The 22,700-nt window shown below is 48.4% G+C and overlaps 1 protein-coding gene across 1 annotated transcript in view; it reads left to right on the forward strand.

Annotated features, from left to right (window-relative positions):
* Nucleotides 1-22,700, forward strand: part of MINDY4 (MINDY lysine 48 deubiquitinase 4) — a 153,327-nt gene that overhangs the window by 82,405 nt on the left and 48,222 nt on the right. Inside the window, exons 6-9 of the mRNA XM_079711487.1 lie at nucleotides 10,501-10,559; nucleotides 15,640-15,746; nucleotides 18,475-18,591; nucleotides 19,821-19,909. Of these exons, the coding sequence (XP_079567613.1) occupies nucleotides 10,501-10,559; nucleotides 15,640-15,746; nucleotides 18,475-18,591; nucleotides 19,821-19,909 (372 nt within the window). The remainder of the gene's footprint in view (nucleotides 1-10,500; nucleotides 10,560-15,639; nucleotides 15,747-18,474; nucleotides 18,592-19,820; nucleotides 19,910-22,700) is intronic.

Below are 22,700 nucleotides of genomic sequence, written 5' to 3' on the forward strand. Positions count from 1 at the left end.
GGTGACCGGGGTACATTTCTTCTCTGTTCCTGAAATGTGCCAGAATCCAGCCCAACTCAGGGAAGGAGAAATGTTGGACTTGGTTGTGGATCTTGCTCTGGCTGTGCACACTTCTGGCCAAGGGTGTTTGCCAAAGCCTGTGGGGAGGGGTGCATACGGAAAGAGAGTTAAGCTGATAAATCATCACCCTCAAAGAACAATGGTTCAGGAGGCGAGAGTACAGCGTGTGTTCTCTCCAGCTCCACAGGCTGAGCCGATTGCTTTTCCAGGAGGATGCAGGGCCATCAGGGACCCCTCCCCTCCCAGTCCGTTCTCACACGGTGATCCCTATCTTTGTCCAACCTTTGTCCAGCCCGGATGAGAGAGTCTTGGCTATGCAGCCCAATTCCCAATTAAAGTTTTTCACTAGTTTCAGTAAGATAATTTATTTGGGCTGAATTGCTAAGGCAGATTGCTTTCACAGTATTCCAGGCAGAGCACTTTCTCACAGGAAATCTCAGACCAGGCAGTTCCAGTCAGGTTTTCCACATCCTTAAGAGAAAGGAGAGAGGAAAACAAAAAGATTCCTTTTATATGTTGACGGTCAACAGCTGGAGAACTGGCAACTGCTGGGGATAAGACTAAGATCTGTGCACATGATGACTTCTTGATAACCCAGCCCTTAATGAGACCTCATGTTCTTTGACAGCTTAATTTTAAAAATGCCTGTGGATGTGACAGCCCAGGGAGGTGGAGCGCTTCCTGCGGCTGGGACTCGGATCGCTTCGGGCTGAGCACCGGGCGGTGGAGACACTGGAGGAGCCCCCTTCCTCTCCAGAGTGCAGTGTCCTCATCTGTAAAACCAAAGGTTATGGCAGATGACTCCTGAGCGCCTTCCAGGTCTAACTCACCATGATTCTGTACCCCGTCTTCATCTGGGGGAGCTTGGCTGAGCCTCTGCAGGAAGCCAAAGGACAGGAAAGTCAAAATCTTTTCTTCTCTGGAGAATTTTTTTTTTTTTTTTTTTGCGATATGCGGGTCCCTCACTGCTGTGGCCTCTCCCGTTGCGCAGCACAGGCTCCGGCTGCACAGGCTCAGCGGCCCTGGCTCACGGGCCCAGCCGCTCTGCGGCATGTGGGATCTTCACGGACCGGGGCACGAACCCGCGTCCCCTGCATCGGCAGGCAGACTCTCAACCACTGCGCCACCAGGGAAGCCCTGGAGAATTTTCTTAAAAGTTCTTTTTACATTAGTTTGCCGTCAGGGATCCACCTCACTAAGGCTTACCCCTCCCGAAGTTCAGTCTTTGATAAGACCCTGTAATCACAAGGGTTGTGCAGAGTCACCGTTGGGAAGGCAGGGAAGGAACACGACACAGCACAGCCGTTCCTCCCAGGGCACCTCCTAGGTGCCTGCCAAGCGCACAGATGGCCAAACAGCGCCTGCGGGTAGGCATTCGGTGGGCCCGAAGAGCTGAAACCCAGAATCACTGGAGGTGATGGCCCTTGCAGCTTCACAAGGATGACCCTGGTCAAAGGGAAGTTGAGACGTGAGGCAATCAGTCTATTGCCAGATGATGCCAGTCTTCTCTGACACGAGCTGGACCTGCGGCTCATCTGTCCAGTTTCGGTATGTCCATTGACAACTGCATGGCCCTCTGCTTCATTACCATCGAACCTTCTTGTTTATTCCAAAAGGATGTTCTGTTTGAAGCAGGATAGTAGAAAGAGTGGTGAACCTAGGTCAAGAAACCTGGACCCTGGCCCTGGGGTTGTCAGTTTCACTTGTCTCATTATACTGCCTCTAGCATATCTCTGGTATAGTTTGGAATCTCGTGGGATAATGGACATCCTCATCAGGCTACTGCCTCCAGTGGGGAAGCTTCTAAAGCTTCAGTGTTAGGATGCTCTGTAAGCTTCAAATATGTACATATCAAGTAAAGCAAAACCCTTCTCTTCCCTTGAGCTTGCTAAGTTTTAATTTTTTAAATTTATATGAGTATTTATTTTTATCAAATGCTTTTTCTGCATCTATTGAGATTGTTTTACATGTCTTCCCTCTTTTGGGGAACTTCTAGGTTTTCTAGGGAATTATTAGATTTTCTAATGTCAAAATATTCTTGCATACCTACTTGGTCAACATTTTTTTCAACCTCATGGCTGATGAAGTGGTCTTTTATTTTAGTTCATAGTTTTGCACTTACGTTTACAAGTGTTAGGTTTTTGGATCAAGGTTATACTTGCGTCATTAATGATCATCATCTCAGGTAACACATAGTAATTTAATTACTCTGTCAGATACTATTCTCAGCATTTGATATATTAACTTGTTGAATTCTCGCCACAAACGTTTGAGGTAGGACTATTACTAACCATTTTACAGAGGTTCATGATGGCTAAATTTCCATGTTGAATCGCTCCTTTTGTTATTCTGCAACAAGTAGGTTTATCACTAATAATGCTTTTTATCGGAGAGTTTATTTTTATCCGATAGCATTTAGCTACATTTGCATTTAAATGGTTGGCATACAAGTGACATATTTTTTCCCCATGCTTTACTCTTTTCCTTTGTGTCATGTATCATGTGAAACAGCATATTGCTAATTTAAAAAATCAATCTGAGTGTGTCTGTCTTTTAACTGGAAAGTTTAATTTATTCACCTTTATTATAGTTATTGATATACTTGAATTCATTCGTCCTGTTATATTTTACACGTTGGTTTTGCCATACTTTTACTTTCTTTTTTTCCTTTTTTTTTTTTTAAAGATTTTTTTGATGTGGACCATTTTTAAAGTCTTTATTGAATTTGTTACAATATTGCTTCTGTTTTATGTTTTTTGGTTTTTTGGCTGTGAGCCATGTGGAATCTTAGCTCCCCGACCAGGGATCGAGCTTGTACCCCCTGCATTGGAAGGCAAAGTTTTAACCACTGGACCTCCAGGGAAGTCCCTTCCTTTCTTTTTCAACGTAACCACTTTAAAGTGAACAATCCAGTGGCATTTAGTGCATTACAAATTTGTGTAACCACCAGTTCTACCTCGTTCTAAGACATTTTCTTGTCTTCAAAGTAAAATCTCTTCCTATTAAGCAGTTTCTCCCCATTCCTCCCACTCCCAGCCCCTGGAAACCACCAGTCCACAATATTTCACATAAATGGAATCATATGTGACCTTTTGTCTCTGGCTTCTTTCACTTAACATAATGTCTTTTTTGCCTTTGTTTTTTATAAATTTATTTTATTTATTTTTATTTTTGGCTGCGTTGGGTCTTCGTTGCTGCGCGTGGGCTTTTCTCTAGTTGCAGTGAGCGGGGGCTACTCTTCGTTGCGGTGCGCGGGCTTCTCATTGCGGTGGCTTCTCTTGTTGCCGAGCACGGGCTGTAGGCACACAGGCTTCAGTAGTTGTGGCACACGGGCTCAGTAGTTGTGGTGCATGGGCTTAGTTGCTCTGCGGCATGTGGGATCTTCCCGGACCAGGGCTCGAACCCGTGTCCCCTGCATTGGCAGGCAGATTCTTAACCACTGTGCCACCAGGGAAGCCCTAACATAATGTTTTTGAGATTTATCCATGTTGTAGCATGTATCAGTACTTCAGTGTTTTTTATGGTGGATTAGTATTTCATTGTGTGATGTATAACATTTTGTTTATCCACTCATCCATTGGTGGACATTTGTGTTGTTTCCACCTTTTGGCTATTGAGAATAGTGCTGTTATGAAGGTGTGTCCCTGTTTTCAGTTCTTTTGGCTATATACCTAGGAGTGGAATTGCAGGGTCATATGTTAATTCTATGTTTAACTTTTTGAGGAACTGCCAAACTGTTTTTTACAGTGGCACTTTCTTGTGAATTAACTGATACGTGTTCTTTTTTCTTCTGCTTTCTGATTTGGAAGTTATATACTATCTTTTTACTCTTTTAATGGTTACTCTTAAATTTTGATCATAACTGACTTAAAGTTTTAAGTTTAATCACTATCTCTATCCCCTCAAAAAATGCAAAGATTTTAGAAAGCTTTAATTCTGATCATTTCCCCTTCCCAGGTTCCCTGTTTATTATTGTCTCGTATTATCCCTTTGTTTTTAACTCCCCCCAGATTAGTTGCTATTGTTATTATTTTTATTGTCAGCTCTTATTTAGGTTTATCTAAATGTTCACAGATTTCTTTTCTGCCATTGCTTGCTGCATCCTGCTCTTTCTGGGTTCAGTTTTCTTCTCCTGAAGTAAGTCCCTTAGTCGTGCATTCAGTGAAGGTCTGTGATGGTAAACTTTTTTAGTCTTTGTCTGAAAATGTTTTCATTTTGTCCTTACCTTTAATATTTTGAATACTGAAGATGTCTTTTGTTAAAGTAATTATTTTTTATGGATAATCTATCTACCTTTTCTCTAAGATTTTTCTCATTGCCTTTGGTATTCTGGTAGTTTTAAGATGACATATCTAGGTGTGCATTTACTTTCATGTGTATCATTTGAGACTTATTATGTTTCTCTGAGGATTCATGTCTGGTAGGTTCTTAGCAATTATATTTTCAATAATCTCCTTTCTCACATTCTCTTTATCCTTTCCTTCTGGAACTCCTTTTAGATGTATATTGGACTTAAAATTTTTTCCCTCCATGTCTCTTATTTGTTCTTTCATATATTTCATCTCTCTTCTGATTGAGTTGCATTCTGAATAAATGTCATCTGACTGTTCCTAGTAATTTACTATCTCTTCACTGTATCTAACCTCCTTTTTTAAGTTTACCAGAAGTTTCCCCCAACTTTAAAAAAGTTCTAACCCATAGAAAAGTTGAAAGAATCGTACGTGAAACCTACCTTCTGCAATTCTAAGATTTTTTTTGCACTTGTTTTCTCTCTCTTTCTTTCTCTCTCCCCCACATTTTTGATGATTGATTGAAAGTAAAATTCAGATATCATGGCATTTCACCCCTAAATATTTCCGCTTGCATCTCCTAAGGACAAGAACATAACCACAGCACCATTATCACATCCAGGAAATTTCACATTGACTCAATAACATCCGCTAACATAAAGCCCATAATCAAATCTCTCCCAAATGGCTCCAAAGCGTTCTTTGAGACTTTAGTTTTTCAACCCAGGATCCATTTAAGGTTCACTCATATTTGGTTGCCATGTCTCTCTAATCTCTTTTACTCTCAAACAATTTCCCTCCTTTTTTAGTTTTTCATGATGAATGTAGGCTTGGTATCTCATAGAATGACCACATTCTAGATATATCTGTTTCATTATTGGATTTATGTTAAACAATTTTTGGCAAGGACAATACATATGTGATGTGGTGTACTTCCCAATACATCACGTCAGGAGCACGGTAATGTCAGTTTGTTTTATTTTTGGTGATGCTAAGTTGGGTCAGTCCGTTAGGGTTTTGCCAATCTCTCTGTTTTTGGAATTAACAAGGAATCTGTAACTTTCAGACCATATGAATATCCTGTGCCTCAGAAACCTTTTAACCCATGGTTTGAACATCCATTGGTGATCTTTTCCCATATTAGGAATTTATAAAATTGTGATTTTCTAACTTTTGTCATTTTATCGTTCCTTTTTCATTTATTAGTTGACAGTGTTTTACAGAGAAGAGCTTTCTGTTATCTATCCCTGCCCTCCTTCCTCCTCTAGTAGCAGACTCATGGATTTAAAAAATATGTATTTAATATGCTATTATCCATCACCATCATTATATGCCCCAGAGTTTTCTTATTTCCGTGACTGTATTTGCTTTTCAGACTTGCCCATTCTTTGCTTAGAGTGTCTATTTCTTTTCGCATGATTTCCATTCCTTTTTAAAGAAGTTCCCCTACTCTCTCTAATTACAGCCTCTTAGATTGCTGTTCTATTATCTCAAGTTCTTAGGAATCCTACTTGCTATGTCAGTTGGCTTTCACTTATGGTGGATCGTTTTCTCACATATTTAACAGTTTTTTGTTTTGAGCATATTTTCAGTGGGACTTAAAAAAAAACAACAACTCTCTCTCCCCTGGGGAATCTTGTGTGACCTGCTCTGTAGAAGTGCCCCTCCAGATAATTTTGCATGGCTTGAGTTAAGGTGTGCTGGCATATCACTGGCTCGGGAAAATTTTATGTAAATTTCTTATGTTCTGGATTCTTGTGCTGTGTGAGTGGGGTCAATTCACACTGGCATCAGTGTTTCCATCAAATAGAATATATAGTAAGTGATCAATATCTTTCTTCTCATGGAATATCTTTCTTTTGTAATCATAACTAATTTAGCCAAGTATCCAGTACCAAACACAGAGGAAGGAGCATCTCCTTGTCTGATTTTAATGCTAAGAGCTGGTGAACTATTCTGAATGTTGGGTGTGTAAGCAGTTGAGCATCTTCAAGAATAACATGACCCAGGCATGTCAGTCCTCTCAGAGCCCCTGCACCTGGTCATGTTCCACAGCGAGTGGTCTTGCTCAGGCTTTCCCCAAGGTAGAGATGAGGCACCTGATACCCACAGAGGTAGGTGACTTGCCCAAGGTCACTCAGAGTCGGGGGATCAGAGGCAAGAACTCTGGTCTCTGAGTGGCTCTTTCTACCCACCCAGGACCCAGTTATCCAGGGATTGAGTCCTGGCCCTATGTAGCCCCCGACACCTGCGATGCCCTGGCCCTTGCTCCTCCCTTGGGGGCACGAAGAGGAGCTTGGCTGGGAGGTGGAGACCTCAGACCCAGCAGGCAAGCGCGTGTTTACAGCCTGGCTCCCGAGGATTTATTAGATGCGCACTTTAACACATGTCTCCAGGTTATATGCACAATCGCATTTTTAAAAAGTGTTTTGAATCCTTGATTTATCTTTTTGTCATTGTTTTTCATAATAGTTTTCACTCAAAGGCAAGAACATGCTTTTAAACTGACCTTTTAAACTTTGTAATGCTTATGCCACAAAGGGACACATAAAAGGAACAATAGGGCATTCCCTAAGTGTGAGCATTACTGAAGTCTCCTCTGGTGAAGAGATCTATGGGAAACGGCACAAAGCATCTGAGCTGGGCTCTTGCAGCTGATGGATGGCCTCAGGGTGGACGTCTCATGACTGGGAAGAGGCCCAGCTGTACCCTACACAGCAGGAACATCATCCCCACCCTCTCCCCATGGCTCGTGGCCATCCGCGTGCCCCTGCGGCTTTGCCCTTGGGAGCCAAGGGGACAACTTGGGAGGTTTGGACTTTGTCTCCTGGTCCACAGGAAGCCGTGGAGGGTTCTGGGCAGGGAAAGGAAGCATAACATAGAAAAAAGAGCAAAACAGAGCATTTGGAGCCAAGGGCCTGGGTTTGAGCCCTGGCTCTGGCACTTCTACGCTGTGTGACCCGTGTGAGTCACCTAGCTTGTGAGAGGGTCACTCTGGTATTGGCACCCATGTATGGAGCAGTGACTAGGTGCTGGGCATGCAGGTTACAGAGGCAATCAAGAGAACCTCACAGTCCTTTGTTCCTCCTTGATTGTTTCTCTTACTGTGTGTATTAGTTTCCCATGGCTGCTACAACAAATTACCACAATTTAGTGACTTGAAACAACATGAATTTATTATCTCACTGTTCTGGAAGACTGAAGCCTGAAATCAGTTCCACTGGGCTAAAGTCAAGGTGTTGGCAGGGCTAGTTCTTTAACAACTAGAATCTGTTTCCTTGCCTTTTTCAGCTTCTAGTGACCACCCGCATTTCTTGGCTTGTGGCCCCTTCTTCTGTCCTCAAAGTGCATCACTTCAACCTCTGTTTCCATCGTCCTCCTACCTGTCTTCTTCTGTGTCAGATCTCCTTCTGCCTCCCTCCTATAAGGACACTTGTGATTAGGTTGCCCCCACCCGGATAATCCAGGCTACTTTCTTCCATTTCAAGATCTTTAACTTAATCTCATTTGCAAAGTTCTTTTTGCCATATAAGGTACCATTTTCCATTTCCGGGGATTAGGATGCAGATATCTTTGGGGACCATTATCCAGCCTACCACAGCATGTCATAGTGCAATTTATGTCTGTTTATTGTACACAACTGGGTCTCCCTGGGGCAGGAAGACAGCCCTGCTGGACAGCTGCCACATGTTTGCTAAGTGAGTGAAGACATGAATGAATGCATGCTTTGCATTTGAGAGGAAGGTAACATTCCAACGGGGCTGTAGAGGATGAGTGTGAGTTTGCCAAAGGATATTCTAGCTGGAGTGAACAGCTTGTGAAAAGGTGTGGAGGCGTGGGCTGAGAGGTTAGCGTGGAGGACATGCAGGTGGAGTGGGAGAGTGCAGAGGGAGGTGATGCTGGGGTGGTAGGTAGCCAGGTCACAGGCAGCCCAGAGGGCACCCTAATGGGCTTGGGTTTTGTCTTATGAGGAAGCAGTGTATGTCATGGTTGTTGCCGTTATCTTTGGAGTCATTGCTTAGGTTCAAATCCCTGTGCTGCCACTTATTTGCTGTGTAACTCTGGGGAAATTACTGGACCTCTCTGAGACTCAGTGCCCTGACTACTTCCTAAGGCTCTTTTGAGGAGCAGATGACATTTTTTTTTTTTTTTTTTTTGCTGTACGCGGGCCTCTCACTGCTGTGGCCTCTCCCGTTGCGGAGCACAGGCTCCAGACGCGCAGGCTCAGCGGCCATGGCTCACGGGCCCAGCCGCTCCGCGGCATGTGGGATCCTCCCAGACCGGGGCATGAACCCGAGTCCCCTGCATCGACAGGCGTACTCTCAACCACTGCGCCACCAGGGAAGCCCACAGATGACTTTTGATGCTTGCAAAGCACTTAGCACAGTGCCTGCAACAGTCAAAGGAATCAGAAAGTATTTGCCGCTATAATTGCCATCATTTTTATAAATATGATGTCTCTTGTTGATGATGATGCTGGGGAACCTTTGAAGAATTTCAGCCAGGCCGTGGCATGGTCAGATTTGCTTTCTAGAAAGATGCCTTTGACACTCATGTGAAGATGTGGGGACCAGCATGGGGTGGGGCATCACACGGGGGGTCAGGAAACCAGTTAGGGGGCTGTGAGAATGATCTGGGTGAGAGACGAAGAGGCAGAGAGCAGAGATGGGTCCAAGAGAGATGTTGTTGCCATCAGGGTGTTCCAGAGATGTCTTTACTCCCGATGTTCCCGGCTCAGAATGGTTCAAGGTGGCTTCCAGAGACCATCTAGCACCTGCGCCTCAGTCCTTGCTTTTCAGACACCTTGCCTTAGTCTCTGGGTGAAATAGTGACACAGGGGATAGAAGGGATGGGACTCAGGTCCTCGGCTTTAGTGGCAGTGAGGATGGGGGTGGGGAGAGGTGTGGCTGGCTGGTGGAGGCTTCTGATGAAAGTGCAGCTCCTTATTGCTGGGCCCTGGGGAGGGGGGCACAGCGTCTGTGTGGCCTCCCCCCACATCCTCCTGCTGCCCCTCCGTGCCTTAGCCCCCCTTTCCAGCTTGTTCTCTCACCATTCCCCACAAGAACACTTGCAGAATCCTGGTAGCCTAGGGGCGTAGGAATTTTGTGGTTCTGAGTTGAGGAAAGTGGGCTTAGCTGCGTGGGGGAGGAGGAGGGGCTGCCTGGGGGGGCGGGTAGGGAGGAGCTCTGTGTTCCAGCGCCAGAGGAAGAAACCCGGAGTCCAGAGCAGGACGTGCTCAGGGATTCGGTACTGCGCGTCCTCCGTGGTCTTCCACTCACGCGCCTTCATACATCTTCAGGAGGAAGCCAATTCAATAGAACCTACGTAGCAAGATTATGATTGTTACTTCAATCATATCTTAGCCTGCAAGGATGTTGGAGGAAAATATATTTCAATGCCACGTTCAAAAGAGCTGTCATTTTTAACATTGTAAATGGATTTTTCAAGGGAGTGATGTAATGTTGTTATTTTGAATACATTCTTTTTAAAAAATGATTTTACTTCAGTTCAGATCGATGCATGCTGGGGGGAAAAAATATCCAAAGGGAGCTGAAATACAGGTGGGCCATTTAAAGAAAGCTCTGTGTGCACATCTGAATTTACAAGTCAGGATCACAGTATGTATTCTTTGGTGCATTCTTGAGGTTTCTGATAAATGGCTGCTGATAGCTTTACAAGAAAGCTGGGAGAAAGGGAACAAGCAAAAAAATGAGACAAGAAAATCTGTGCAGTGATTGCAGGAACTTGATGTGTGTGTGTGTGTGTGCACGTGCACGTGTGAATGTGTTCCCCAGCAGTATTACAGTGGCATCAGCAAATTAGCTTGCATTCGGTTCTCGGGAAGTGCCAAACTACAGGGTCCATCGTCCTGTATTGGCTGGTGTGTGTGTGTGTGTGTGTGTGTGTGTGTGTGTGTGTATGTGTACAGAATTGAAAAGCACCCCAGAGGTGATTTGGTCCCTTCTGATATGGAACCTGTGGCTCAGTGAGGTAGAGTGCTGGTGCAAGGCACACACAGAACAGCCGGGCCAGAGCTGGAGAGAACCTACCTCCTGAAGCCCCATCTAGTGCTTCTCCCACTCTTCTCTGCTGTTTGTATTTCTCTGTCATTCTCCTATGGTACATTGACATTTCCTTTTTTTATTTCTAGGAGTAATCAGTTGCCAGCATCCAACAAGGTCGATGGTGAGCTGGGTGTGCTGCAGCTTGGTGGGTACCACTGGGGCCTCTGTGCTGTGCCCATCAGGGCCCAGGGGGTCTTCATTTGGTCTGCCTGGGAGGTAGTGGGTGGTAGCGCTCTCTGCTGGCCTGGGGGTGGGGCTCCTTTCTTCCCACCTGACCTCAGGAAGGAGGGGGCTGACCTGGTGTGTAGAGCAGGCTTCTCTCTTTTTTGGTTGATGTCCAAATCCGTCTTCCACTGCCTATCGCTCCCGGAGAAATCCTTATAAGAAGTCTGGACATTTCTAGATTCACACTGGGAGAGAGGGGGCAGAAAAGCCTTTTCTGCATTTGGGGGTTCTTTTGGGGTTACTCAGAACCCATAGAAGTCTCTAGAAACAGTGCTCAGTCAAAACATTAGTATATCTCTGCCTGGAGAAGCCCATCCTTTAAACATTTCCCCCCACATATCATTGAGGTGTAAACTACAAATCGTGAGACGCATCAGTGCACAAAACTTTAGTGTTCAGCTCAGTGCCCTTTCACATGTGTATACATCTGTGTACCTCCTCTGCAAGATCTAGATAAGAACATGTCCATCCACTCTTTCGTTTTGAAGCCATCTGTTTTTTTTCTCTTTCTGGAATTCTCTACTCCCCAAAGACTGATGTGTTTGCAGCCCTTGGTAAAAGCCAAGGATAGAATAAAGGAGGACAACCAAGGACCAGACGTGAAAGGACGAGGCTTGAGTGCCACTGACCTTTGCTCTCCTCGTGGAAGCCAGCAATTTACCTGTTGGACCATTTTGGCGTACAAGAGCTGAGAGCTGCTCACACCCTTAAACGTCTCCTTTTAAGCACTCCCTTTAACATGAAGGAGGAAAGCAGCTCGCCCTTTAGAAGTGACTTGTGTGAGACATGCTATCTGACAGTTTGCTTTGATGAAGTTGAAAGGCAGGGGCAGGCCTCCGAATGATAGAGGCAGGGGTTTGTATTCTGCTTAGTTCTCCTCAGAGGTAAGAGTTCCTCAGAGTTTTGGGGGTTTTTTTGTTTTTTTATTTTTGTCTGCATTGGGTCTTTGTTGCTGCGCACAGGCTTTCTCTAGTTGTGGCGAGCGGGGGCTACTCTTCGTTGCACTGTGCGGGCTTCTCATTGCGGTGGCTTCTCTTGTTGCGGAGCACGGGCTCTAGGCGTGCGGGCTTCAGTAGTTGTGGCATGTGGGCTCAGTAGTTGTGGCGCATGGTCTCAGTAGTTATGGCTCACAGGCTCTAGAGTGCAGGCTCAGTAGCTGTGGCGCATGGGCTTAGTTGCTCTGCAGCATGTGGGATCTTCCCGGACCAGGGCTTGAACCCGTGTCCCCTGCATTGGCAGGCGGATTCTTAACCACTGCACCACCAGAGAAGGCCCCTCAGAGTTTTAATCACCAGAAATGGCTGGTGGGATCATTTGGCCCACCCAGGAAGGGGCAGATTTCACTGGGCACACGGCTGTGCAGAATGAAGGCCGGAGCCGGGAAGGGCTGGCATCTGAAGGCTTTCTGTGAAGCGCTTTAAGATTTTCTAATAAAAGCCACTCCTGTTTGGACATAAAGTGAAGCAGTTCCCGGCCTTGGGAACCCAGAGGGCTTCTATTGGGAGGAAGGCTTTTAGCAGTTCTCTCAGAATGCAGCTGTTTGAAGTGTGTGTGCCTTTTCCGGAGGGAGGCCGACCCCTCTTTGCTGGTGGCTCAGCTGATGATTTAGAGAAGAAGACGGAGGTAAAAGATAAGAGGGCATGCAACCCAGTCACCCAGAGAAAGGGCAAGAGAAGTTTGGGGTGGGGGGTCAGAAACAAGGAATAGCACTCCCTTCCCCATCCCAACTCATCTTTCTTTGGTTCAAGTCAGCAAACTTTGGTTAGCATTACATGCCTGGGCACATACAGGGCTGTCAAAAGCACTTTTCATCGCTATGATGAAAAGCGGCCTCACCTTCTTGGAGGGTGGGGCTGGGTGAGACGAAGGAATAGAGGTGACCCCTGATAGCAACACACAAAGTGGATGACCAGCAGCTCCTCACTGCTTCAGGAGGTGAGTAGGCCAAGTCTGTGGTGGGTTCCGGAAGTTTCCATAGTGAGGTGGCATTTAGACTGAGCTTGATGGATGAGCAAGGTCTTGTCAAGCAGACATGTGAAGCGAACGATGTTTGAGGCCATCTCTGGATGCGCGTGGAGGATGGATTTTAGGGACAGGAGTCTGCACGTTTGGGAGACGGGTGAGGGTCTCTTGGAATAGTCCAGAGAAGAGGTGCCTGGGGCCCTGTTCTATCTGGGGAAATCCTATGGGTATTTCAAGACCCTGATCAAATATTTACCTCTTGTGGGAAGCTTCCCTGACAGTTTAAGGCAGAATTATTTGCCTCTTCCCCTCTGCTCTTATAACCTTTGCACCCGTCTCCATTTTAGCACTAACGTCGTGTTCTTTGTTTGGGGCTCTGTCTCCCCCTCTAGGCAGTGAGCTCCTTGAAGGCAGGGGTGGTGTTTTCACCATCTCTGGACCTCCTCCGTCCCACATAACCAGTGGCACATCATGCATGTTCAGCAAAGTGCTTGATGAACAAATAGAAAAATGACAACACATTCCTGTAACAGTGGGGAGAGAAAGGGCGGGGGGCAGCGTATGAGGATTCTGGAGGCAGTATAATCTGGAGGCTGGAGCAGCATGACGAGAGGGTTGAGGTTTTGGCCTGGGTCCTTGGTGGAGGGTTGGGGAGATGGAGTCTTATCAAAATGGAAGCCTGGAAGGGTTCTGTGCTGAGAACCCTGAGTCCGGGGCATTGGGGTGCTTCCAGGAGAAGATATCTTGCAGTCAGTGTGAAGTACTGGGTGGGAACCTGGAAAAAGAGATATACGGGCCTCTATTAAGTACTATCAAGTATATGTATATGTTTTCCTCCAAAGGGTAAATAAAATGGTATGGGAAACAAAATCCCTTGCTTCTTTTCAACCAGGCATTTACACCAGGGCCTTAAAAATAGCATTTTCAAGCCACTGGCCTTTGCAGCTGGTTTTGTCTGCTTGGCCAACATGTCATGCTGGAGTGCTTTGTTTTCCTTTGCATGGCCATCCCGCCACACCTGGACCTGCCTCGTGGTCCTGAACCAGCTCCCTGCGCAGGCGCCAGCTGCCTCCTGGCAGAAGCCGAGGGAGGCTGCCTCTTCCCGGGGGCTCCATCAGTCAGCTCCCCTTGGGCCCCCAGCCTCCAGCCTCAGACTTAGTTCATGGGACTCAAGCAGAGCACGTTTCAGCCCTGGTTCCCTTCAGGACAGCCTTACACTAAACAGAAGCCTCCAAATAGGCTTAAATCCTGCCCGCTCTGGGCCTCCAGGAAACAGTCTGGCTGAGGCATCACAAGGACCCTTCAGGGCCTGGCGGAATGACTCAGTTACTCTCGCCCTCTGTCTTGGCCCTCAGATGCCTAGGATTGGATTAATCACACATCTCTGTTACTTAATTAACCTTCTCAGTATTGATCTTTGCAAAGCCTGCTCATTGGCCTCCCTCTTGCCTTTCCTTCCTGATTTCCCTTTAGCCTCATGCTACACTCCCATGACCCTTGTCTCCATAAGCAACCACTCTCATGTATTTAGTGATTTCTTCCTGCTTGTGTATGTTCTTGCAAAAATGTTTAGTGTTGTTTTGTGTGCATGTGTTTATAATGGATGTAAAATCGTGTTGTGTTATACATCCCATTTGCTTTCTTACTTTCTCTACCCAGAGCCATGTTTTCAAGACCCGTGTGTGTTGCTGGGTGAACATCTGGTCTTTATTTCAGGTGTTTTTGTAAGGCCATGGTCACTGGGTGGCTTTTTTAGAGACCCTAACTAAGAAAGGTTCTCATTTAAATTCCAGACTTGTTTAAAATCTTTGTTTCACCCTAAAGGTAAAATCTGTCTCCATTTCAGTGGACCGAGCCTCTAGGAGTTGGCTTCGTGCTGTGCCTGGTCCTCTTCCAGGGGAGAAAAGGAGGCTGTAGAATAAGATTTATGGCATGTGTTCTGGGGATGTTGGCCTTTGCACACCGTCTCAGAAGATGCGGGGCAGGGACTGTGACATTTCTGTAGTCCCAGATGCACAGAATTATGGCAGGCAATGTTGGTTTCTATACAGTGTGGCGTGCTTTTTAAATAATCATTTAATCTTGGGGAAAGGGGGATGGAAGAAGTCTCCAGAGGCTCTCTGGAGACCGGCCTGCCCAGCTTTGCCAGCATAATTGCCTTGGGTTGTTTTCACTTGGGTCCTGCATCTGAGGGTTCTGGTAGATGCTGCGGCAGTGCGTATCATGGCGAGAGGGAGCCTCACTGGCTGGGAAGGCACAGGCTGGTGCTGTCAACACCTACGCTGGGACCCTCTCTGGGCCTCAGTCACCTCAGCTATGAGCATGTGACGTAGTGTCCCTTCTGGCTGGAGGTCCAGGGAGGTCTGACTGGCAGGATGGCCGAGGAATTAGGAGATGGCCTGGGTTTATATTCTATCTCTGCAACTTTCCATCTGTGTGACTTCTGGTCAGTTACTTAACTTCTCTAAGCCTCAGTTTCCTCATCTTTAAATGGGGATGATGATAATTGGAGCTGTTCTGGGGCTTAGATGATAAAACACAGATGGTAAGTAAATGAAAGCCACAATGGTGATAATCTATTATAACTATTATTATTCTCTCAGGAAGGGCGGCATCTTCTTTCCTAATTCCGCCCTCTTCATGTTTGTCCTCAGGGGGACAGATTTATGGGTCACGCCCACCTTATGTAAGAATTGTGTCTGAGCCAGGCTTTCCTGGGCCTGACTCGACAGCTTAGGCCTAGGCCCTTGTTTCTGCATGTCCACAAGCAGAGCTTTCTAGTGGACTGGTAGCCAAGTCCCATCTGCCAGCATCCTTGGACCAGCGTGGGGTGACAAGGATCAAGGGCTCTCACTCTGCCTTTTTCCTTCTGATGAAGCCTTGAGAGCCTCCGCGGGGACAGGGGGTGGGTGGTGGAGGAGCCCTCCTCTCATTCCAACCACCTCAAGACTCATCAGTGTCCTGGGTGTTAAACGGCTTCCCAGTCTGTTCTCTGTGAGTCATAACAAGGAGCTCACGTGGCCACGGTTTTCTTTCAGAGGACGTGGAGGATGAATTGGTGAGGGAAGAAGTCATCCTGTCTCCAGTGCCATCAATGCTCAAGCTGCAGGTAGAGTCAAAGCCCATCGACCTCTCAGTGGCAAAGGTAGGTGTCAGTTGAAAAGTGCGAGGTGATGTGTCTGGATTTGAGTTGGTGTGCATTGAAGGCGTCTGGATTTGAGTTGGTGTGGATGAGGTGATTTTCATCTCTCTGGCTCCATTCATCCCGTTATAATCTCTCAGTCACCGTTAAAATGGAAATTTGCGTGTGACGTGGAAGAAAACCTGAGCGGAGAGTCAGGAAAACGAGGGCCTAGTCCTGGCCTCTCCCTCTCCTTCTCTGAGACAAGAGGTGAGGATACAACCTCCTCCCATTCAAACATTCTGGAATCCAGCTTTTCTTTTGGTCCAGAGCTCTGCTTCCCATGTCCGCAACCGGTAACTCCAGGGTTGTGATGGGAACACGATAACTGTCCTCATTAGCTTGACTGTGCTCCTGCACTGGTCCCCTGAGCTGGGCTCAGGCTGGGCTGCAGTGAGGGAAGGACAGGGAAGTGTTACCAATTCCTCAGCGCCACCTGGGTTCACACCAGTGACCTTCTGGGTTCACACCAGTGACCTCCTGGAGTCACAGGACTTCGGGAGCCGGTTCCTGGCCTTAGCAGCCTCCTCTGTGGGGATGTCCTGGATTCCTCACCATCTCTGCTGCCATAGGGCCTCGCCCTTCTCCGTGGCCAGCGGTTCCTGCGGGATGGAATGCTGCCCCTGCTGTCCTCTGCTGGCTTTTCAGCCAGGATCCAGGAGGGAAAAATAAAACTCCTGGGGACACAGCTGACCCTGTTCTCTTCCTACTTACCAAGTATTTACTCAGCACACAGATGAAAAGTCAAAGGTTTTTCTAGAGGTTTTGTCCCTCCCCATCCTTCTCCTCCTTTTCCCTTCCTTCTTCCACAGGGAGAGGGTCAGACACAGTTAAGTGGCTCCAAGCCTGGGAGTAAGTGCTCTGGTTGTCTGTAGCCACAGGGCTATGATTCTTTGCAGTGGGTACCGCTATTTTGGGAAGGGTCCTCAGAGGCCTCTAAAGACCACCCAGTAGTAGCATCTCCAAAAGCAGCTGAAAAAACCGAGGCCCACACAGAGAAAGGAGGACCCAGGACACGTGGTGTCCAGAGCAAGCAGGACCCAGGTTTCCAGGCTCGTAACCCTGTGACCTGGCAACCAAACTGTGCCTAGCTGGGAGCTGTCATTCTGTGATTGAGAGAATAGACATGGGCTTCAGCCAGAAAACTCAAGGTCCTGTAGTTTCTAGGCTCTTGGGAAACTCAGTCCAAATACATGGATGATTGTAGTTGGTGCAAGAAGGGGAACCAAGCCCTGACAGACGGATTTACCCACCCCTCTCTCCTGTGTGCCACCAGCCCACATGTGATGACGTGTAGACAAACGCTCTGTCATAGAGATTTTCCTTGTACTTAGTGAAAAGAAAACAAAGAACCGATTCTAGAGGGAAACGTGAGTCTATAGGAAAGGTATGACCTGGAAAGAGACAGTCTGAGGGGGTAGTGACAGAATCCACATGCTGGCCCTTCAGATACTCTCGGACGTAAAATCATGGCGGAGAGAGAAGAGGCAGCTGGCATGGGGAAGGGGCAAGTGGAGAGAGGCTCTGCTTTCCCATCCACAGGCTGGCCAGTGGGGAGGGGTTGGCACTTTCTGGGGCTCTGGAGGGTGAGGCTTGGGTTGATGGGAGATCCGTATCAGCCAGAAGTTTTGAGAACACAGAGCTGTGAAAAAATGGAGGGGCTGCCTTGGGAAGTGGTGGGAACCCTCTTCACTTGGTGGTTGGACTGTTCAAGCCAAGTTTATGGGGGGACCACTCTCTGGTGATGTTGCAGAGGAGATTCTTACATGTAGGAAGGGGTTGTACCAGTGTGGGGTTGGCAAACTTTTTCTGTAAAGGGCTACATAGTGTATTTTTGGCTCTCGGTTGCAACCACACAGCTCTGCCATTGGAATGTAAAAGAAAACACAGACGATATGTAAACAAATGGGCATTGCCGTGTTTCAATAAAACTTTATTTACAAAGCCAGTGGAGGGTCGGATTTGGCGTATGGGTCACAGTTTGCTAGAGCACCAGTTCTCAAACTTGGCTGTACGTTGGAATCACCTGGGGAGCTTTTGATAGTACAGATACCAGCGTCCGATGCCCAGGGGTCCTGCTTTAGTTGGCCTGGCACGGGGCCTGAGCATCAGGATTGTTCAGGGCTCTGTAGGTAATTATAATGTGCAGTCAAGAACCTCCAAGGTCTTTTGTAAAACTAAAATTTTGTGTATCAAGGAACTTCTAAGGATGCTCAAAAGATTTTGGCCTGGGTCAGCACAGGCTGGTAAGGTTTACAGATATTCCAGAGGTAAGACCCTGAGGGTCCATTTTCTCTTTCCTCAAATATGAGAAGAATGGGTTTGCAAAAGAAAAAGAAAATAGATTACCCTGCTGGAAAACAGACTACCCTGCTAGAATTCAAGACCAGCTCCTGTGGGAATGCAAACACCCAGCAGTGTACTGCTGTTTGCTTTTTTTTTTTTTTTTTTGCGGTACGCGGGCCTCTCACTGCTGTGGCCTCTCCCATTGCGGAGCACAGGCTCCGGACGCGCAGGCCCAGCGGCCATGGCTCACGGGCCCAGCCGCTCCGCGGCATGTGGGATCCTCCCGGAGTGGGGCACGAACGCACGTCCCCTACATCGGCAGGCGAACTCTCAACCACTGCGCCAGCAGGGAAGCCCTGTTGTTTGCTTTTAAAACAACCAATACAATTCTCTCTTCTTTTGACAGGACATAAAGACAATTCTGTTTGGTTCCAGCTTTTGCTGTTTCAATGAAGAGTGGAAACTTCAGAATTTTTCCTTTAACGACTCAGCATCATTAAAATATGGCATCGTGCAGAACAAGGCAGGTTGTTTTTAAGTGCCCCCGGGGACTCTGCTGTGGGCCCATCATGGACAGGGGCACACGTCCCCCAGTTTCGTAAATCCTGTGGGTGTTGCCTGTGCCAGCCCCTCGTTTGCTGAGTTGTCACCCAGGGCAGGAACTTCACGTGTGGCTGGCAGAGCAGAGCGGGGCAACATGACCGCTGCCGTGAGGGGTGCGTGATGCTGGAGGGGACAGGGAGCAGGAGGGGCCTGTGTCTGCTCTGGGGTACCAGAGAGGGTGCTGAAGCTAAGTACTGAGAGACGATTTTGCAGGTAGAGCTGGAGAAAGGACACTGGAGGCAGGGGGCAGCATGAACAAAGGGAGGCTGTGTGAAAATACAGGGACTGCAGGAAGGGGCAAAAGTATCAAGCGTGAGGACCAGAAGTATACGGGGAGGATATGATATAAGACGGGGAAATGGAGGTAGATTGTGGCAGGATTTGAACATGGCTTATACACAGTTGCCAAGATACACATTTTCAGGGCCAGAAGATAACTGTAAAATCCGGTAGCTTATCCAGGTTCCGTTTCTCAAGCCCCAGGAGCCTCCTCCTGCCCCACACTGCCTGAGGAAGAACCCCAAGACCACCCGCTTCTGCCCCTAATTTGGCCAAGTCAGCACATCTTCTTGCACCCCGAGTTCAAGGGCACTCACGGCCCCTGCTCTGACAGTCCTTGTACTTGTTGATGCTTACAGGGGTGAGCTCCTCAAGGAGCCCTCTCCCTCCAAGTCACATCTACTAGGTGCTGAGGCAGGCCACCGGCTGGGGAACAAGATTGCTTACACAAGCGGAGGCTGCCCAAGGGGCTTGCTTCTAGCTGAGATGGTCAGGGAAGCCTTCCTGGAGGAGGAGGCCTTTAGGATGGGCCTTGAAGGCTGGGTAGACAATTGACACCGTCAGCCTGTGGACACGGAAACATGTCTCTGGATGCCTGGACACCCATGGTGTCAGCCCCTGACGGGTTGTGAAGAATCACTTTCCCCCCATCACACACTACAGACTTTGCTCCTTCCTCTAGCGATGGGCACCTGGGCCTCTGTCACCCCCTCTCTGTGACTCAGGGTCAGCACTTCACAGAAGTAGTTGCCACGCAGGAGACCCCTGTTTGAGGCTCTGTAACCTGTTGGAGGAGGCTGGTTCTGGAGGAGCAGGTGGCCCTGCCCTGGGTCAGTTCTCACAGGCACTGACGCGCGTCCTTCTTTGCAGGGTGGTCCCTGTGGGGTTCTGGCAGCTGTCCAAGGCTGTGTCCTACAGAAACTCCTGTTTGAAGGAGATAGCGGAGCTGACTGTGCTCGGTAAGTCAGCGCTTATTCCGGCAATAGCTTCTCTTCCCAAGGCTTCTCCTCACTGTCCAGAAAAAATAAGCAAGGAAATGTGTGTTTGTTCCCTGATATTTCCCGTCTTCTGGAAAGGGAAACGGTGGCTGGCTAACAGGGCCAGTGCTGACCAGTTTAAATGACCTGCATGCCATTTGTTTCTAAGGGCAGGGAGGCTTGTTAAGTCCTGTGCCACATGGGAAGTGGCAGTGGGAACAGCACTGAAACTCAGGCCACCCCCTCAGGAGTGGAGCACAGCAACCGCCCAAATCCCGTCCACACCCAGGTCAGCCTGCTGACCCCTCCGCTGAGCCCAGGTCTCCCCTCCCTCCCCTCGTTCCCCCACCTCTGCTAACAGCCATCTCCACAGGGTCCAGCCAGACCTGCAGGATATGGCTTCCTCCCCTTGGCCATTCTTTCTCCACCTCACACACTGAGTGTTTGCACACAGCCCCTCATTCTCATCCTCACTCCCTCCACAGACATTTCTGGAACATTCTCTCTGTGCGGGTACCAGTGATTCAGAGAGGAGTAGACACATTCTCTGTTCTCCAGAGTGCTCTGTGAAGTTGAGGGATGGAGAGGAATCCATAATCCTACCTTGCGGTTGGTGCTCAGGTAGAAGGATTATCGAGGGGCTACCCAAGGCTGGGGCCAGCTCGGCCAGTTTGAGGAGGCAGCCCTCTTACCTTAACCAGTAACTGTGTGCCCAGTGGTACTGAGTCACCCTCAGATTTACAGAACTTCTGGCACTTCTCTTTTTTCTTTTTTAGTTCAGATCTAATATACATACAGAAGAGTACACAACTCAAAAAAGGGCACAACTCATGTATGTTCTGCTTAATGAATTATTGCAAAATCACACACCCATGAACACATCACCCAGATCAAGAAAGAAAATATTTCCAGCTCCCTGGAAGCATCCTCCTGCCCAGTAGACACCTCCATTCTCTTCTCCAAAGTTGTGATTAAGCGGATTTGAAAATCACAGCTTAGTTTTGACAATTCCTGAACTTTAATGAAAGGGATTTGCCTTTTTTTTTTTTTTTTAAAGACAACAAGGCCCATCCCCCATTTATTCACGTTCAAATTCCTGGGAAAGACACTAGTTCCCCAGACATCCAGCCAAGCTTGTACAAAACGAAACACATTTTACCAGCTTAGAGGATGTGGCCTTAGACAGGATCCAAGTGAAGGTGGCTTTTCATGCTTGGCATTTCAGAATTTGTCCGATAATATGATTTGTCTAATTACTTTACAAGGTAACAATCAAGGTGCTTGGTTTCAAGCTGAAAGATGCTAACCATAAGCATAGCGTAACTATAGCCGGAAGCCCAGCGACACAACATTTGCACAGCAAGGTCTGACCTTGTGCTGTTCTTCTCCCCAGTGCCTGCTCTGGAGTCCAGTCCAGCAAAGTGCGGCCCGCACAGTGAGTGTCTGATGGTCAGGGACGCTCCTGGCTGGCTGGCTGGCTGGGACTGGCTAAGCGAGGGACCTCTGGCTGCCTGCCCTCTAAGGGCGCAGGGACCCTCTCGGAGCACATATGCACCTCCACCCCTACCTTCCCTCCTTGCCCTGGAGAGAGGCGCACGGGGAGGACTTAATAGGCACTTGGAGGGCGTGCGGGCCTCAACAAGGCAGCTGTGGCCTTGCCCTCATGGCACCTACGACTGAACACGAGAGCCAGATGAACAGGAGGTCCCAGGGGGACGTGCAGGGAGCTCAGGGCCCACCCGGACGTGAAGAGGGTCAGGCAGGCTTGCTGGAGGAGTGACATTTTAATCTTACTGAGATCCGGAGGATGAGCAGGGCTCCTGACTGGCTTCGCACACACCCTCGCACAGGCTTGTTCCTCCCTCGATTTCTCCTTTCCCAGCAAATCCCTCAGCCTCCTTCCCTGGCTCCTTACGTGCAGAGGCCATGGCCTCAGGGCTGCCTTCCCCGACCTCCCCAGACGCTGCGGCCCCCACCACTGGATGCCCTTTTTATCCAAGTCATTACCTGTCCATTGTCTGTGCCCCAGAACACAAGCCCCCTGAGAACAGGGGCCTTCCTAAGCTGCCTGGGCCGTAGCCCATCCCTGGCATCCAGCCCCAGGCCTAGTGCACAGAAGAGGCCCCTCGGAACTTTTGTTGAATGAACGCATGGACAAACATATGAGTTATCCAGACTGACTGGGAGGGGAGGGGATAGTATTCCAGTAAGGAGAACAACATGTGCGGAGGCCCGAGGTCAGGGAGTGGCCACGGCAGAGTGTAGGGGGCAGGGCGAGACCCAGGTCAGGCTGCCAGAGGGCCCGCAGGGCCCAGCGGCTAGCTCAGGTCAAGCCTTGGCCTTGGCCCTCGTGGGAGGTGTTTGATAATTCATTTCAGCCCCACGTCCCTTCACAGCTGCTTTTGAACTTGGACTTTGGACTTCTTGGGGGAAGTTGTAGATCATTTCCCAACAGTCAGGAAGGGGTGTATAAGTTGGTTCCCGGAAGGGCCGTTTCTGCCCAGGACACAAGGCAGGCTTGGCTCCCTGTCACCTGCCCTACAGCCCCACTAAGGGGATGTGACAGCCTCTGGATCCCCAGGCACGTCCTCGGGAGAGAGTTCTGCTCGCCACACCTGAGAGGGGAGCTAGGGCTTGGAAGGCAGAAAGCCATTCGGGCTGGGGGCCCAAGACGGGCTCTGGGTAGAAAGAAAACTGTACCAGCTGTGGGAAGAAGAGTTGGGGCCAGCCTAGACTGAAGGCCCTCGGAGGCCGGGCTGGTGGGGCAGGAGGG

Source organism: Hyperoodon ampullatus (genome assembly GCF_949752795.1).
Source record: "Hyperoodon ampullatus genome assembly, chromosome: 9".
Taxonomy (NCBI): Eukaryota; Metazoa; Chordata; class Mammalia; order Artiodactyla; family Ziphiidae; genus Hyperoodon; species Hyperoodon ampullatus.